The sequence below is a fragment of the Micromys minutus genome (assembly GCF_963924665.1).
Source record: "Micromys minutus genome assembly, chromosome: 3".
NCBI lineage: Eukaryota > Metazoa > Chordata > Mammalia > Rodentia > Muridae > Micromys > Micromys minutus.
This window is the reverse complement of record NC_137972.1, coordinates 20,853,106-20,871,649: the sequence shown is the minus strand read 5'-3', so window position 1 is coordinate 20,871,649 and position 18,544 is coordinate 20,853,106. Positions and strand designations below refer to the sequence as shown.

Here is an 18,544-nt window from a genome sequence, read left to right as displayed (position 1 = left end):
ACCTGGCAGAAGTGCTGAGACTTGAACCCATGTCCTCTGGAAGAGCAGTAAGTGCTTTTAACCACTGAGACATCTCTCTTGCTCTTGTATGCCATAAGAAACATTTTTTTGTTTGTGTTTTAGGATTCATATAAGAGTGAGGTCATATGGCATTTACCTTTCTGTGCCAGGAATATTTGATTTATCACAAAGTCCTCCCTGTTTACCCATTCCACATGCAATGGAATTTAGTTCTTTTTAATGGTTGAAATGTTTCATTTTGCGTATATGCATTTTCTTCTTTATTCTATCTCGTATCAGGTAATGGTTAAAACTTTCATGGATGATTTACAACTCTTAACTTATTTAATCTCTGTCAAGATGACATGGATTCCCTCTTAAACCTCCTTCCCTGGGATTTGATGGCATCCATCTCTTCTAATGTCCTAGGGTGATGCACATCTGGGATGACAGGAACAGCATCAGGTGGGGGAGACTACAGTTGAGAGAGCACTAGACCTGACCACACTGCTTGTAACTAGTTCCCTCATTCCAGAGCTTGTGAACTAGTTCCCTCATTGTTTAGACTCTTCACTTCCCTCTAGGGATCAAAATGGTAACTTAAGGCAAGATGAAATGGGGTGTGTCCAAGGCCTTTGGATGATGGCCAGCCACAATGTTAGTGGTTTAAATGGCGACTCCTGTTTCTGGTGTGTTTGCATGTTGAACAATACCTGGCAGCAAAGAACTGGTTTAAAAAGAGTGGCTGTCACAGTGTGGTCTCTGGCCAGCAGCACCAGCACCAGCACAAGGCTCATATGAAAACGTACTGGAAATGGGAATCCTCAGACTCTATTCTAGACCAACAGACTTGTGTGGGAGAATATCATAGATCTGTCTCAGCAAGTTCTGCCGATGATTCAAAAAGTGTGCTTTGAAGACCAAGAATAGAGGTTTGACATAAGGGAGCAAAGTTCTTGGAGAGGGGGAGGATGGGCCTCAGGTCTAGGTGGGTGAAAATAAAGTGATTGCTGTGCAGACACGAGATCTGAATTCATATCCCCAGAAGCCATGTAAAAGCCGGAATATAAGTGGTGAGTGTCTATAACCCCAGTGTCGGGGAGAAGAGGCAAGTACATTCCAGGGGCCTGCTGGCCAGCCAGTAAGTGGTGAACTCAATGTTCTGAGAGAAAGCCTGTTTCAAAAATAAGATGAAAGGCAATAGAGAAACAAAAGAATACCTGATATCAACTTCCTCATGGGCTTGCATAGGTGAAATTCACGTGTATTCATCATCCTCATATATACACAACCATTCACCTCCACATGCACAGGAACACGAACACACACACACGCACACACACACACACACACACACACACACACAGATAGAGATAGGGAGAGAGAGAGAGAGAGAGAGAGAGAGAGAGAGAGAGAGAGAGAGAGAGAGAGAGAGAGAGAGAGAGACTAAAACATAAGAAGAGAATTAAGTCCTAAACACCTAAACAAGGTAGAAAGAGCTGAAGTCCTGGGGAAGGACAGTTGGATTTTTGGACTACAAAAGGAAAGGTGAGGTTCTTTAATGGCAGTTTTGATTTTGATGCATATTGGGAAAGGATTTAGATGGGGAAGCAGTTTAGAAATCACCAATATGATATGGACAAAGACTGAGAAGTCTGGCCAGGAGATGAAGAAGACATGGTGATATTGGCAGTCTACTCCAGGGGTGCACAGTAGCCTTTATCTACTTCTTCTGTTGTGACCCAACTTCACAACTCTACCACATGGGGCAGTTGGAAGATGAGGCCCAGTAGCACATGAGTGGATTTGTGTGTAGCTGAAGGAACAGGCTAAAGATTGGTGCTCAACAGATCACGAAACAATCAGAAAACAGGTCATTATTTGGAGTATAGTAGTTGAAAGGCTGGAAGACAAGGAGAAACTAAAGAGTTTTTGTTGTTGTTTGTTTGTTTAATTTTAAAAGACAGATCCCTTTAGTTTAGGCTGATCTTGAACTCAATAGCCAAAGATGACCTTAATCTCCTAATCTTCCTTCTTTCCCTTCTCAGCGCTGAGATTACAGGTGTGTGCTTGGTGGACCTAAAGAATTCTGGGAAGCAGCATTATTTATAGTCTCTGGTCCCAAAAACTAGCCAGTGAGGTTGACAGTAAGAACATTAAAGATGGCAGACTTTGCATAGGCAGTGCCACTATTTTTAAATGTCTGTTAGTCTGAGTTCTTTGTGATGTGGCAGGAAGGGAAGATGCCCATCCATTTGATAACCACAGTTAGGATTGTACAAGTGAACAGTAGGTACTTTGAATGAGTGGATTTTATAGGCAGAGGAGGAAATGGCTTGAAGAGAATAGATAGAGGGCACCTTGGCTCCTCTCCTCTAACAACACATGGGAGTGAAGGCATTGAGAGTTGCTTTTAACCCTAATCACCATCCGAGTAAATTCTGTGTGGTGTTAAAACAGAATTACAGTTTAAGGGCGTCTAAGCATTATTTAGAGCTAAAACTCTAGAAGTAACCTTTCATTATGGAAGAGTGAGTAGCAGCAGCCGTCTAGAGAGCGGAGTAGGAAGACTACAGCCTGTTATAGGCCATAGGCTGTCTATGGAGGCACTGCTTCGCTTCTTTCCTTGAACTATGGGCTATGATGAGAAAACAAAAATCTGACTGCTCTGTAAGTCTTTGCCACCCAGCCTTAGATCAGAGACTACCTGCTGCTTGTTTGTAGCCCTTCTCTTCTGACCTCTGGTTCTCTATGTGGTAGCAGGAGATACGCTGTGGTCTGGCACTTGATCTGACATTTTCCTCTTCCTGAGCTAATGATTCTGTCTATATATCCTACTTCATATTACTCAGACCTACCCCATGGTCCTGAATGCTATAATAGCTCAGTGCTTTTGAACATGAGGTGCTGGCTACTTTTTTTTTTCTCAATCTGGCACAAGCCAGGGTCATCTTAGAAGAGAGAACTTCAACTGATCAAATGCCTCCATCAGATGGACCTTTAGGCAAATACATGAAAATATTTTCTTGATTATTGATTGATGTGAGAGAGCCCAGAGCACTGTGAGTGGTGCTGCTTCTGGGAAGGTGGTCCTGGGGTGTATGAGAAAATAAGCTGAGCAAGCCATAGAGAGCAAGCCAATAAGCAGTGTTCCTCCATGGCCTCTGTTTCAGTTCCTGCCCTGGCTTCCCTTCATGGTAGACTATAGGCTGTAAGCTGGTATACACCCTCTGCTTCCCGAGTTGCTTTTGGTCATGGGGGGCTTTGTCACAGCAAGAGAAGGTAAACTAGAACACATGGTCTAATGCTTCATCTGGAATATTGCCCCCATCATTTTTGTCTGAGAAAACATCAGCCCTTAATAACAAATAAGAAATCACTTGGTCTTTTGTTTCCACTTCATTCTGCATGTCTTTTGTCCATGCTATAATGTATATCTACATTTCTCATTTGTTTTCCCCCAAGTCATGGTTTCTTGTGAATGAAAAACGTGTGTTCTTATTTGTATGTTCAGTATAGTCTGATGTGCAGTCATCAAACTGGGTAGAAGAGACACAGCTTGTAAGTCTATCTACATGAAACTTGCCATTCTCCAAGAACTGACACATCCACCTTATTCTCCTTTAATAACCAATTGGACTTTTTTTTTACTTGCTCCATTATAGAGGAAGCTGTAATAGCTTTCAGAGAAACTGAACAATAACACCATCCAAAATTGCTCAGCTAATACGGAAGCAGATGTTAGATGAGACTCACCGAGTGCTGCGCTTCTAAGTCTACTGGATTCCTTTCCCTCTTTTTGATACTGTCCCCAAATGTTCAGGAACATAGGATTAATATATGACTATTCTCACAAAGCCTGTCCATTCCAATTCTAGAGCCACTTGCTCATATTCTGCAGGTGAGGAGGAAGATTGGCCCAGATGTTGCTGCTGCCTGGCCTCTGTTCTTTGTAGGCGTCCTGGAAGGAAGAGAAGGGAAAAGGCCAACATCCTGTTTTCTTTGAAGGTCAAAGCCAACTCTAAGCTGAGCATGATGCTTACTGATGGCTTGGCATTTGTCATCTGCATTCTTTTTTTGTTTTATTATTGTTTTAGAGTATGAAGAAAGATTGGGCGTATCCACCTATAGCCATTAAAAGTATATATAAAAAATGTATATGTGCCTACACATATTGCTCCCTCAAGGATGAAAGTATAATTCCACACTTCAAAGATGACAATGGGTACCTCCTTCTAAAGAGCACAGTATAGAAAGTGGGGAAAGAAAGCTTCTAACAGACAAATCTAACACACCCCAGAAAATCCTGCTAAGAAATCATGGTTACCATCATCAGGGGCAGGGTGTATCATGGTCTATATCCTTGAAAAAACTATGATTAAAACAATCCTTGACTTCAGGTCTACCTCCCTTTACCATAACCCCAGACAATGTTTAAAACAAGATTATATTGTGGATTCCTCTACAAAACACTTGACTAGCACATCTCAAAGCAGACAAGGCCATCAGCGGCAAGCAAAGTCTGAGAGGCTTTTATAAAGCATCTAAGGGGAGCGAATGACCGAACAGAATGTGGTACCTTAGCTGCAGCCCTTGTCCAGGAGACAGGCACTGAACTGAGACAGTACAAACAGAGTATGAAGTTTTAGTTCGTAATATTGCATGATATTGGTTTATGAGTTGTAAAAAAATGCACAGAACTTCCATGAGACACTGAATGCAAGGTCTCTATACTGTCTTTGAAGCTTTTTATAAATCGAAAAACATAAAAGTCTATTCTAAAGAAAATTTATTTTTAAAAAAGAAGCTATCTCATGCTATTGATGGGAGGTGCAATGGACACTTTAGAAGCAGTTTGATGGCTTCTTATAAAGTCTCACATAGGCCTATAGTGTGACCAAGCAAACCCACTAGTTTGGTATTTGCCCAGGTTTTTTATTTGTAGCCAAATAGGTATACAGATTTTAGGAGGACATCATTTCTAATTGTTCTCAGCTGGAAACAATCCAAACCTTCCCCAGGGCAGTGAGTGGGCTGGTGGACTAAAATCTATTCAATGAAACATGGACAATCCCCCAGGGAAAGGGGCAAATGACTGAGCCAGGCAACAGTAAAGTGGGTTCTCTGGTGAACTGTGCCAAGTAAAAGAGGTCACACCCAAGAAGAGCTGCACACTCCTGTATAATTAGTGACATTCCGCAGGACCCAAAACTAGAGGGACATTAAAGAAACAGACTTTGCTAGTTCTGGAATTGGAGACAGAGGTCACAGACAAAGGTAGAGAATGTGGGAAAGTGATGAAATCACTTTCTATTTTGATTTACTTTGTGATCGAACGTACGTGACTGCAGAGGGTCATCAAATCATGCAGAACCACATTCTAATGAAGACGAACTTTACTATATTAATATGTGAAAAAGACATGGACAACTGCCAGTTTTTCAAAGTTCCTTTTCTCCAAGGGATTTATTGAAATAATATTTTCGCCTATTACTTCTTAAGTGGTTTCATTTCTAAATACCCAGTTTTCCAGAAGGGGACTTGTGTGAGGTTCTATGTGAGCATTATTGTCCTACATGTTGGACACAGACCTGTATGTGGGATCAGTAGATCGGGACACAAACACAGATAGCAGAGATGACAAAATAAGAACAGACAACAGCTCGGCTGGTGTCTGAACAATGGTGACATTAGCTAAGTGCCCCATAATCACCTGCTTTTGATGTAATCAAGGCTAATTAGAGCTCACTGCTGTAGGTCCCATACAGTTTCTAAAGCTCTGTTCCAGAATTCACTCATGTGACCCTCACAATGCCTCTGCCACTTCCGTGAGACTGGCTTTGGCATCCCCATGTTACAAATAGGAAAGTCTAAGTTTTCCTGGTATTCCTGTTGCTCTGAGGCCGGCTTCACCAAAAGGCAATTTAGTGCAATGACTGTAACTGCTTTACGAATAAGGGATATGATTATTTTTATAGTAGGGAAACTGCTGTGGGGCTGTGGAGATGGCTCAGTCTATAAAGTGCTTGCTCTGTAAATGTGGGGATCCAAGTGCAGTCCCAGAACCCATATTTTTATTTCTAAACAGCAACAAGTAAGTCAGGCATGATGGTGCTTTCATTAATCAACACTGGGGTATGGAGAGATGTGAGAGTCTCTAAAAAGGTGAAGAGTATTAGAAGTTGTCCCCTGCCCTCTACATATATGCTCACACACATATATGTACACATACACACAAACACACACACACACACACACACACACACACACACACACACACACACACCAGAACTGCGGGGGATTTACTAAGGTCACTGGCATAACAAATATTTTAGAGCTCAGAATTCAGAGTTGACAGGTCCTGTTCCCAATTCTAGTTCTCTTTTCACCCTGGTGATGTGTCTCTTAGGAAGTGAATAGCCTTTTACAGTGAATCTTCACACCTTGCATGGACCAGTGAATGGTAGGATTTCATTGGCTTCTTTTATGAGTGCCAAACTCCTAGAATTAAAAACTTCTTCATGCCAGGTAAATGGCACATGTTTGATGTCCTTTCAGTCAGGAGGCTGGGGTGGGGATTATGAATCCAAGGCCAATCTGTGCTATGTAAGAAGACCTTATTTCTAAAACCAAAACACAAAACAAATAAACGACTCTTTTTGCTTTTGCTGTTATCTTTACTAGTAACCTAGCTTGGAGAACAGTGTGTTATCTTGACTTTTCTCTCAGCTTCCTGTGACTTTTCTCTCAGCTTCCTGTGTTTGGATAATGTCTGACCACAAGAATTATGTGTTTGCTCAGATGTGTGCCTTCCAAACAAAACCCCATCAACATAAATGTGAAAGGGGTGATTTTCCAGCAAACAGGAGGTTATCTATGTCAAAAATGAATATTTTTGTCCTGAGAGGACATCTAACTTAATGCTGTTCAGTTGTCTCCTTTTACGAAAAGTCATGAAAATCATCTTCTCAGTCTGACTTATCTTTGATTCCTTGTCTCTGTGGTCCTAGTTCTGGGCCCTCCGAGCTTTCTGTTCTCTGTGTCCTCAGTACCTGCACAGAATCTTTCCATCAAAGGTGCTCAGGCTGGGCCTGATGAGTGGACTGGACACAAATGTGTTTGACAAGCTCTTAGCTGTAGCTGGGAAGGCCATGGACAGAGCCTTTCTATGAATTCATTTTTCTGTTTGGTGCCGTGTCACCAGTAGCCCATACTCAAACTTCCTTGTCTTAGAGGACAATATTTTCAGGGTACGGTGAACCCCGAGTATGGATGGAAATATGATAGCCCACATCCTCTTTCTGTTCGGCTTCACTTGGGAGAATGGGAATGAATCTTAGTCCTGTTTGATCGAAAACAGGTTTCTATGAGTCTTACCTCTTTGAATGATTCCCATTTAGAATTTAGTTTGCTCTTACAGTGTGATGCAAGCTTGTTAGACTGGGAGTCTGAGGCCACATTCTCTGGCCGTTATGAAAACCGGAGTAAATTACTTAAATGCATCATCTGTAAGTGAAAATACTAAGAACTAAATGAATCCAATCATAACATCGCCCTCAAGTCAGGTCAACCCTATTCTTGGTCCAAAAGCACAAGGCAAATCCCTCCCTAGTGAACAGATGGGTGATTCTTCACTCTTTGAGAGTGGCTGGGCTGTCACTGTTTCCCTAGGCTATGAACCCCTCCCAAGACAGTGATCAGAAGGACTTTCTTCACTCCCTTCACTGTGTCTTGCTCCTGTCATGGGCACACAAAGGATGCTGGAAAGAAGCTGTAGGCTGAGAAAGGTGCTCAGCTTACAGTACAAGCTTTCAGAGGCTAGATGGCACTGTTGCTAGGGCCAGATCAGGTCTGTTCTGAGAGACCGGCATGGGATGGAGAGGAAAGGGAGCAGGGGCCAGGGTCTTGCCAAGCTGACTTTGAGTCTGACTTGTTGCATGCTGTGATGAATGGCTCCCTGCTGTCTAACACTGTGTTCTTTGCTATTTTCTCTGCACATTGCAAACATGAATTTAGATGGTCTTCAGGGTCTTTTGTGGTGGCTGGAACTGCTGTCTCAATTCTAAACATCTTCAGGGATAGGACTCACAGCCTCACCATGTAACCCAAGCTGGGTTCAAAGTCATGATCCTCTTGCACCAGCATCCTGAGTCCTGGGACCTTGAGGTGTGTGCCATCAACATGAAGAGGGCTACTGTTGATGTTGAGGCTAAGACGACACCAGTCGACACCAGTTATACAGAAATAGCTACAAAGCAGCAAATGGTTGGCATGCAAATTTATGCAAAATAGGAATGAATGAATATCTGTTCTTTCTGCCTTCTGACTGTCTCTATTCTCCTGTTTCACCTCAGGATGATGAAGATAAACTGACTTGGAAAGACCGTTTCCCGGGATACTTGATGAACTTTGCCTCCATCTTATTTATGGTAATTGCTTTGAGGGACCACCTGCCTGAGACTGTTGTGCGTGTTGATCCTGTAGTGAGTGTGTGTAAGGCGGGCATTGTTTATGCTGTATGGAATAATAAGGGGCCGACAAAAGTGAGGGCACAGTACTGAATGGTGGAGCAAAGAACTTACCCAATACTGAGGTCACTGCCTGCACATAGCTAAGGTTGCAATGCCCTGCAAGTGAGATGTGTTCTTGGCTGGACCAAGAACTTAAAGATATAATACAGAACTGGCTATATAGTTGTGGTGATGGTAATGTTGGTGGTGGTGGTAGTGGGGTGTGTGTGTGTGTGTGTGTGTGTGTGTGTGTGTGTGTGTTGGTCTTTTTGAGTTGAGAGTGCTTCTCTCTAATGCTAACAGTGTCTGGGAGTCACAGAAGAGAGTCATCTGAGCTTACAGTCTTTACTGTGTCTGTAGACACTGCATTTACTTTTTCTATACATCTCTTCTCAGCCTTTTGGCTAAGATCAAGTGTACTTTTTTCTTTACTTACTCGTGACTGAAAGCTTTTTATTTTATTTATTTTAATTTTTGAGACATAATGGTGTTGGCAGTGTTAGAAAAAATTGATGGAAGAGACTGAGATTGAGTCATGGTGGAATCAGATTAGCAGCCTGAAGTTAGAGAACCTCAGGAAAGGTCATCAATGGGCCATGTTAGGTCACTAACATCCGTCCTTCTTTACTTTGAGGCCCTCTATAACTAAGGAGACTGGATTTAACAGCTCCGTTTCCTTAGCAGGATGACATATGCATTGCAGAGAAGGGGGTTATTTGATTTTTAAAATCTGCAAGAATCACTATCGTTTTCTGAACCCACTGGATGATTTATTCCTGACCTGGCTAGAGCTTATTGTCTGTATTAATATTGGCATCCTAACTAATGGGGACAGGAAACATGTCGTCTCAGAAGATTAAACCAGGCCAGGTCTGGGGTCATATCCTTGTAAGGCAAGCATTCTGGAGCTAGAGTCAGGGGGATTTCAAAGTTGAGGCTAGCCTGGGCTATGTGAGGAGACCTTGTCCAAAACATAAATGTTCTTAGCTAGCTTAGACGTCGTTAAACTCAGGTCCTCACCCTGCAGACAAAGTGCAGAGCTGTCAAGGCTTAGCTGTCTAAGTCTCTTTTCCTCTTGCTGCCAAACAAGCCCAAGGCATAGCGGGTTACTCAAGGGTGCACTGAGCCGTGATATGTTCTACTCGATGATAGAAAGTTTAATCGATTTAGCGCTTCAGGGCCTCCCACAAGGTGCATATCACTGATGGAGAGTTCCTTCACTCAGGAAGTGTTTAATGAGTGCAGCTGTAAGCTTAATGCTGTTCTTAGGCACCACCTTAGAGAAGAAAGGAAAACAATAATAATAATAAAAAAAAAGAGTTTTTAGACAAGGTACAAGTGGAGGTCACATCTATAACCCTGGTACTTGGCAGGTTGAGACGGGAGGATTTTTGAGTTCAAGATCAACCCAGACTGAAAATAAAAATGTTTATAGAACACTGTACATGGGATAAGTAAACAAATAATAAAATCAACTTCCACCTTTAGTGGTGGGTTAGGACTTTAGAACACTAACTTTGCTGGATTTAGTAGAAGATACCAGATCATTATATTTTCTAGAGCTATTAAAGCATTCAGAGGCTACCAGGAGGGGAATAAGCCTGGGCTAGAGGTAAGTCTAGAGGAAACAGATCTGGCGGGGCAGATACCTCTGCACTAATGCTGCTTGCACTCTGAGGACATTTTCCTGTCTAGGCAAGGCCTGGCCTACGGTGGTTTTTTGAGAAGCAGGAAGGGAAAAATAAGGATCGGGGCAAGCTCAAAGTTGGAGAGTGTGTTTATAAAGCTGGAACTCACCAAAACTGAATTCAAAGTGTATTTTTAAAACTTACAAAAAAAATTAACACAATTCAATTGTAACACAATAAACTACCTTTATTGATACTTTACAAATAAAGGGGCGGGGGGAGGACTCCAATGGCCAATAAGCCTACCAATGAGAATCCATCTATCTCATTACTATTCAAGGAACTTCTAATTTAAACCATGGTGAACCGCCATATGTACCCCACAGACAACATGCCATTAAGAAGTCTGTCAATAACAAGTGTTGGGAAAGATCTAGATCAAAAGAAACTTGTACAAGGCTGGTGGGAGTTCATTTAAGAAATTATTTAAAGATGCCTTTAGAAACATTCTGGCATTACTTAGTAGAACCAAGACTTAAAGCCCACAGCCCTGAAAGTCCACGCCTAGCTGCCTGCCCTGGAAAACCTTACGTGCACACACAGCATACGGATACAGAATACAGAAAAGCCCCGTGAAGCTCTGTTTATAATAGCCCCAAACTGCTAACAGTCCACATGCCTATCCCCACAAGAATGGATAAATAAACCGAGGTCTATTTACACAGCTAAGGACCAGATAGCTATGAAAATGAGCCAGCTAATCAGGATACAGAGCCGGGTGGGTGACCCAAAAGAGGCAAGCGTAGGTGGTATTTTGTTCAATGATGCATTCTTAAGTAACAGAATAGCTAAGACAAAGAAGGAAATGACAGTCATCCAACAGCAACCTGTCAGGACTGAGGGAATAAGCCTGGGTGAGAGATGACGAGTTTTAAGTGAAGCAGGCAGGATACACTGGAGTTTGTTTTCTTACATTTCTCTGTCTCGGTCTCTCTGTCTCTGTCTCGGTCTCTCTGTCTCTGTCTCTCTGTCTCTGTCTCTCTGTCTCTGTCTCTGTCTCTGTCTCTGTCTGTCTGTCTCTCTCTCTCTCTCTCTCTCTCTCTCTCTCTCTCTCTGTGTGTGTGTGTGTGTGTGTGTGTAATGGAATGTTCAACATGTTCCCAATAAGATGGAATTAAAAAATCGCAACTATCACAAATGAATCTATTAAATAAGTGAAATAAGGAAGTATAGTTAAGATTTTTAACAAGGGTCTGCAATAGGAGGAAGAAGCAGCCACACTGAGATTTTGGAGTCAGAGGGAAGAATGAGGGAAGGGACTCCAGACTACAGTAGTGCCTGGTAGGATGCCCAGTGAGAAGAAGGGAAGCAAGGTGGTTGAGGCTAAGAGTCAGGGAGGCAATAGGAAGCCAGGGGCAGAGCAAGGAATGGGCTCCCTACGGAAGGGTTAGCAGAGGAGTTTCATGATCTGACACGCAGAAGAGCATCTTAAAGAAGTGTGGGGAGTGGGTGAGTCAAGCTGGAGGCTGCTGCAGATACTTAGCAATGGAGTAGCATTGGCCATGGAATGTGGCATGTGACTAAGCTCCTTTACCCTAGTGGTGGAGATAGACCCAGTGCAGTGCTTTAAAGGACAGCTAACCAGAGATATCACTGAATACCTTCCACATCCACAATTCAACCACAAATGATGGAAATGGCACTGGAGTCACTGGCAAGAGACCTGAGATCTAATGTCATTATGGGAACGTGAACATGGTTCCACATGGCAGGGTCCAGCCATGGATCGTCATGAAATCTCATTTATAGGAGGGAAGATAGTTGGAAGGATTAGCTCAAGTGAGGATGTGATTTGAACAGTGACATGGAGAAGTTACAGTGGGGAAGTGATGTTGATGATGTCATCATTATCCATTGTCACCTCGGAAGACCAAGCGAGAGCAAGGTGTCTTTAGCTGTGACCGGGAATCCTTTCAGGATCTGGAGTTGTGCTGTCTCAGCCAAGGCCCCAGCTGTTGTAGCTTCTAGCACCATGAGCGATGCTCTACTCTCTCCTTCCCACTTAGCATCCTGGCCTCAGAGGAGCCCAGAAGAGTATCTCTTCCTTGCCTACCCCACCTTGACTCTAAAGCAACAGATACTCTTGGCATTTTCCCCTAGCCTTTTCCCTTTCCCTATTCCAAACCAAATGAACACACACGCACACACACACACACACACACACACACACACACACACACACACACATACACACACACACACACACACACACAAACACACACACACACATTGAAACACTCTCCCTTGAATATAAAAGACCTCCACTCTCCCTGCCTTTCTTACACAGTCCACAGGACAAATGCTAACATTTATAAATCATGCCAGGCTAGGCAGCTCAGTTTCTCGCTAGCACCCCAGGCTCCAGCACGCTAACACCCCAGAAGTCTGCTTGGGCCCAAATGTGGACACATCTGTAGCTCATTCCCAGCCCACTAGAGTATCATTCTCACTGCTTACAAAGTACTGCGCAGACTTCTTCCCAGCTCTCCACTCTCTTCCTTTCCCTCCCTGTAGTGCCCTGTCCCCTCCTGACTCTTCTTCAGCATTCTTTTGTGTACCAGGGGAGACTTCCACCTGCCTTTTCCTCACCCCGAATTTTAAACAGCCAGTGCCCTATCCTTTCTACCCTGGAGACACAGCAGTACCTGAACAATCTCATTGGCAGCAAGGATGAAACACAACTTTTTTGACTGAAGCCAATTCAGATTTGCTCCAGTGGCCCAGGGCAGGATGGGGCCTGCTAATGACAGAGGCCTCCCTGCTTCTGCCCCTTGCTGAGCTTTGATTAGGAACTCTTGCTCACAGAATCCTGGTGCTTCTTGGGAACTGCCCTTCCTTGACTGGGGTGGGGAGAGGAACAGTAGAGGGGACACAGGAAAGGGTTGGCATTGTAGGTCTAGGAGAATCCCTTGCTCTTAGGTTCTAGAAGAAGTAATGTGGACCATGGAGGTGCAGGGGCTGGGATACCTCCATGGGATAAAGTAGCAAGAGACTTGTACATCAAATTAGAATCTATGCCTTTTATTCCACGGTGCCAGGAAGAGAAATCAATGCTTTTGCTCACCTCATCCTATGAAAACACCACTCAGACTGATAGGTTTTTTTTTCCTTTTCTGTGCTCAACCTTTACTTCCCATTCGTTAAGCTATAACTCATCCCTTCTCAGCTCAAACATCTTCAGTGGCACCCTATTTCCTTTAATGGATGTTCCAACTTGAAGTTTACTTCCTCCACACTATTCCCTGACCAAGCAGACTGGCATGCTGCGTCCCCTTGGCAACTGTCTTTATTCAGCACTTAATATTCTCATGCCTGTTTATTATGGTGCAGCAGGAGCCCCTCTTTCCCCATAGTAGGAAGAATGAAGGAAATCACAGGATATAGCTTACATTCCACAGTGTCCAGGATTCTCATCTTTCTTTATGTAGCGCGATTTAGACTATTGGGCTCTGATATAAGCTGGAGATGTTCTGCCTTGAGAAATGTCTTAACACTCAGAATGCTGTGTCAGACCTTGTGGGGCCTCTGTTGCTCACTTGGTAACCAGAGCTTGCTAACAGATGATGTGAGCAAACAGTAGGTGCTCAATAGTTGACTGCTGATATGATTTCCTGCTTAGTAATTGCCTCCCTTCTCCTGTCTTCTCTGAACAGATCGCCCTGACGTTCTCCATTGTCTTTGGGGTCATTGTATATCGGATCACAACTGCAGCTGCTCTGTCTCTCAACAAGGCCACACGCTCCAATGTCCGGGTGACAGTGACTGCAACAGCAGTCATCATCAACCTTGTGGTCATCCTCATCTTGGATGAGATCTATGGTGCTGTGGCCAAGTGGCTTACCAAAATCGGTAATGTGTCACAAATTCTTAGTCTTGCATCTTAAATATGATCAGCTCAATCGGTGTGTGTGAGGTATTTCATAGGAATGACCCAAAATGACAGAAGGGGTGGAACAGGAGTTTGGACATTTGAGTTGTTAAGAATGAAGACGTATGGTGGCTTTCAGGGCTGCTCAAGAACCTCCTTTAAGCCAGCAGGAATTCTTCCTGTATCATGCTTGCTCAGAAGACCAAGCACCTGTATTGATTGTCTTGTATGACACAGAGCTCACTCTGTCCTCTGTTTAATCTATGAGGTCTATTTTTTTTCTTTTACTCCAACATAGAAGCAGGGCAGATTCATCATTTCCTTAGAATCTCCGGCACTTGAGCTCTCCTCCTTTTCCCAGCAGCCTGTATAAAAGGAAGAAAAGCTTCTTGATACTTGAGCCCAAGAGGGTCTTATCTAGCCTCTCAAGCCCTCGAATTCCCCGGGCTCTAAGCAGACTTCAAAGAGGCGTATCAGACTTCCCAAGCTCCAAGCCAGTGAGGAAAATGTCATGGCCCTCACATTCAGACGTGTCATTCGAGCCGGGACCTGCTGTTGCCCGAGACACATTCAGGCATTCTTGTTCATTGGATGGGGGAGGGCCAACACAGAGACCTTTCCATGGTTTTCTTAATCTGGGTGGCCGGGATGCATCTTTTTGTCTTTGAATTGGGGGAGATCCTTCTTTATTCTAGGGACTGGTCATCTCAGCCTCTCATTAATATCCTGGGGAAGTTGAGTTTGACATGATGTTCAATCCACTGCCTGTGTGACAGCACTCAGTATTCCTGTGAGGCCATGCGAGTTCTGGAGGTGCCTCTCTGCAGCATGGCCTCTACCTTTATTGTTCTTGTAGGTATAGGTGCTTGCCCTCTAAATGTGAGTGACAGCCCTGTTTTCTCATAGCATCTACCCAGGTGATATTGCTTACATTCCTTCATAGGCTTCCTTTTTTAAAATTGGAAACTATGCATTTCCAAATTAATGTTATCCCTTTGCCCAGTTTCTCTCCCTCCCATACCCCTTCCCTCTTACTTCTTTGAGGATGCACCCCTTCCCACCTACCCACTTCAACCTCAATACCCTGGCATTCTCCTACACTGGAGAAACAAGCCTTCACAGGACCAAGAGCTTCTCCTCCTATTGATGCCAGACAATGCCATTCTCTGCTGCATATGCAGCTGGAACCATGGGTCCCCCCATGTGTACTCTTTGGTTCATGGTTTAGTCCCTGGGAGCTCTGGGAGGATTGGTTGGTTGATATTGTTATTCTTTCTATGGGGTTGCAAACCCCTTCAGCTCCTTCAGTCCATTGCAGTCCCTGTGCTCAGTCTGATGTTTGGCTGCAAGTATCTTAATCTGTATCAGTAAGGTTCTGTATCAGTAACATAAGGCTCTTGTTAGCCAGCACTTTTTGGCATTAGCAATAGTGTCTGGGTTGGTGTCTGCATATGAGATGGACCCTCAGGTGGGGAAGTCTCTGAATGGCCTTCATAGGGCTTCTTCAGAAAAACCAGAGAGTGTTTTTAGCTCAATGTCTTTGGTAATATGCTGTACCATGTTCTATAAAACATTAGAGGGAGTATCCCACTCTCTGGAGCACTCAGGGAGGCTTGGAGGTGGGCATCTCATAGCAGAGTAACTGGCACCCAGCAGGCATGTGTGAAGGGAAGAGTAGCTAACAGTGGGGAAGTTCCTGGCAAAGAAACAAACTAAGGGAATGTCAAGGAAGGGAGAGATTAGAAAGGCATGGTAAGAAGTAGCTTGTGGGCCACTTCGATGTCTTGCTAGAATTTTGGTGGATGTAAATGCCATCAGAGTAGAAGAACCAAGCTGGATATTCAGGGAAGGAAAAACATGACACATAGGAGACCAGAGATCCCTGCTATGGTGGGTGAAGTAGAGCCCATGGTAGACCCGGGAGACAGTGAAGTGGGAAGCTGAGTCTAGGGGGTTGACTGAACCTATCTTTATCTTTTGGTAGAAGACCTTACATATGAGGACTCTGATTATTTTCATAAACAGTGGAATGCATTAATTTTTGCATGGGTTTTGTGAAAAGTCTGGCCCATCAGTCCACTAAACATGCCTGTTACCAGAGTTGCCAGATGAGAAAGTATGATCAACCATACTTTATATGTGAGCTATAATACAGAAAGCTGCTCCCCTATGGGAGGTCACTCAATAACAATAGTGGGCCAAGAAAGTTCCTTACTAGGGAAGTGCTCACAGATTGACATTCCTGGTGGCAAGTCACAGTGCATGGGAGAGGTCTGTAAGGGCTGGGACCTGAAGGGACACAGGACACCCTCACTCCAGGCGCTTTTCTCCCACCATAGGGCAAGGGCAGCAGGCAAGCAAGGAGGTCATCTTGTAGGTCAAGATCAAGGTAAGGCCTTGTAGTTGACTGCAACCCTCCACATGGAAGGAACAGCAGAAGCAGAAAGGAATGTCTCTATCCCTTGCTGACCCCCAGCCCAGTCCTGTAGTGGAGTTTTTGAAGAGCTACATGATGTAGGTTTGTTTGCAAATTTCCTCAGGAAGGATCATGGGATGCTAGGATGTCAAGGAGTAGAGGCAGGAGACAAACATGGGTCCTGTAAAGATTAGTGAATATATGGGCAGGAAATGGAGATGAAAGAAACAGGAAGCCAGTGGTGGTATAGAAATGCCTTCCTGGTCTTATGGATATTTTATTTTTCTAATACAATACAGAAGAGAAGGTAAACAATATTCATAATTAAAAAAGATTAGTAAATATTTAGTGAATGCCTCCCATGTGCAAGGCTAAACATAAACTGATGTTTAAGGTCACAAACAAAATGAACCATAATGCTGGGGAGTGGCTCAGTGAAGATTACTTCCCTAGCATGCATGAGACCCTGGATTCAATCACTGGCATCTTACACGAACACAAAAGAGTATATATAACCACATTTCCATATCATGAGCCTATGCCTGTTGCTCCTAACTCTTCCTTACCCAGAAGTCTCAGTCTCCTACAGCTTTCCAAGCCACTCCCCAATGTTCCATGAAAGATAGAAAAACACTTAATTTGTTTTTACACACACACACACACACACACACACACACACACACACACACACACACACACAATTCCTTTTAGCCCACATCATCTTCATAAGCACTATATCGCTGCAAGGAAGTGTTTTCGTTTAACTAAGGTTCAAAATCAGGGTCTACCTTGAAGATGCAGACCCCTGAGCTGTTTGGTCTAAGTCTCTAACCATCGACATGCGACGTATGCTGAGTCCATGTGGACTTGTTTCTTGTTCTTGATTATTTTAGGCTCGATGTTCCCAAAAGGCTCAGAGAGGTACTGCCGTGCAGTAGAGACTGCTGGATCAGGGCTCTAGCTGACAAAGTCTTTGAGTTCTGGACTTGGCTCTCTCTCTCTTGTATCCTAGACCTTGGAGCATTGAGCAGCAGGGAACTCTGCTAGACAAAGTTGTATCAATCTATATTATTCCTCTTCTGTTATAGATTATCACCCTGCTGTTCTTTTCTCACTGTCTCATCATTCTGCCTCTGTCTTTCACCCCTCTCAGTTAGTTTCTAGTTTGTCAGTGTCTTCCCAGGCATCAGAGCCTGTATCTGAGGTATTACTACTGATCATTCTTGGAGAGCTGCCCATTGCCCTTAGGTAACATGTGGACCCATGCTTGAGATTCTCAACCACATTCTTCTCAATGTATTCTTGTACTGCAGCCAATCTATTCGATCATCATTATTCCAGGCTACCCTACGTGCTCCACCCTTGTGCCTGGACACAAGAAGACTGCCTCCTTCTAAACTCTTGCTTGAACACTCAGTCCTTGGTTATTTCCTCTTTTTTGAATCTTTCTGTCACCCATTCATCCATCAGCTATTTGTGGAGCACCAGCTTTGTACCAGTCACAATTCTTACAACATGACAGGTGACAAGTCCCCTATACCCGCCTAATGTCATCATGACTGTGATAAAACAAGGGACAATGGACAATAAGTAAAAACATTGCATGGAGTGTAAGAAAGATGTGTTGTAGTGCAGAGTCTGGGACTATGATCTTTGGACCTAAGGTGTTCAGGAACAATTCTATTCAGTTGATCAGGCTGTAGCTGAGGCATGAATGAGAAGTGCAGGGGTGGGTAGGATGACCAACCAGGACCTAGGGATGGATGGAAAGATGGAGCAGAAAATAAACATGACTACAATTGAGAATGAGCAAAAAGGGAATAGTCCTTGAATACTGATCATACACTGTCTTACCTTATTGCTTCTATCTGAATGAAGTTAAATTAGACTCAGCTATGCTGGGACAACACATTCACCTCTGTGTTCTTGTTGTTTACTATAGTTTATGTATTTTTGCTCACAGTACATGTTTGATGTTGGAGACGGCTCTTTGCTTCATATGGTAACTGAAGGCTCAGACTGATGGAGGCTCTGGAGGACTGTATGTCAGGAGGAAATGAGG

At 43.7% G+C, this 18,544-nt stretch overlaps 1 protein-coding gene across 2 annotated transcripts in view; it reads left to right on the top strand.

The window, feature by feature from the left end:
- Nucleotides 1–18,544, top strand: part of ANO2 (anoctamin 2) — a gene marked incomplete at both ends in the record, with an annotated part of 305,878 nt that overhangs the window by 228,961 nt on the left and 58,373 nt on the right. For both annotated transcript variants that reach the window (XM_080913855.1, XM_080913854.1), the window contains 2 exons: nucleotides 8,355–8,429; nucleotides 13,852–14,047. In XM_080913855.1, coding sequence (XP_080769981.1) covers nucleotides 8,355–8,429; nucleotides 13,852–14,047 — 271 coding nt within the window. The remainder of the gene's footprint in view (nucleotides 1–8,354; nucleotides 8,430–13,851; nucleotides 14,048–18,544) is intronic.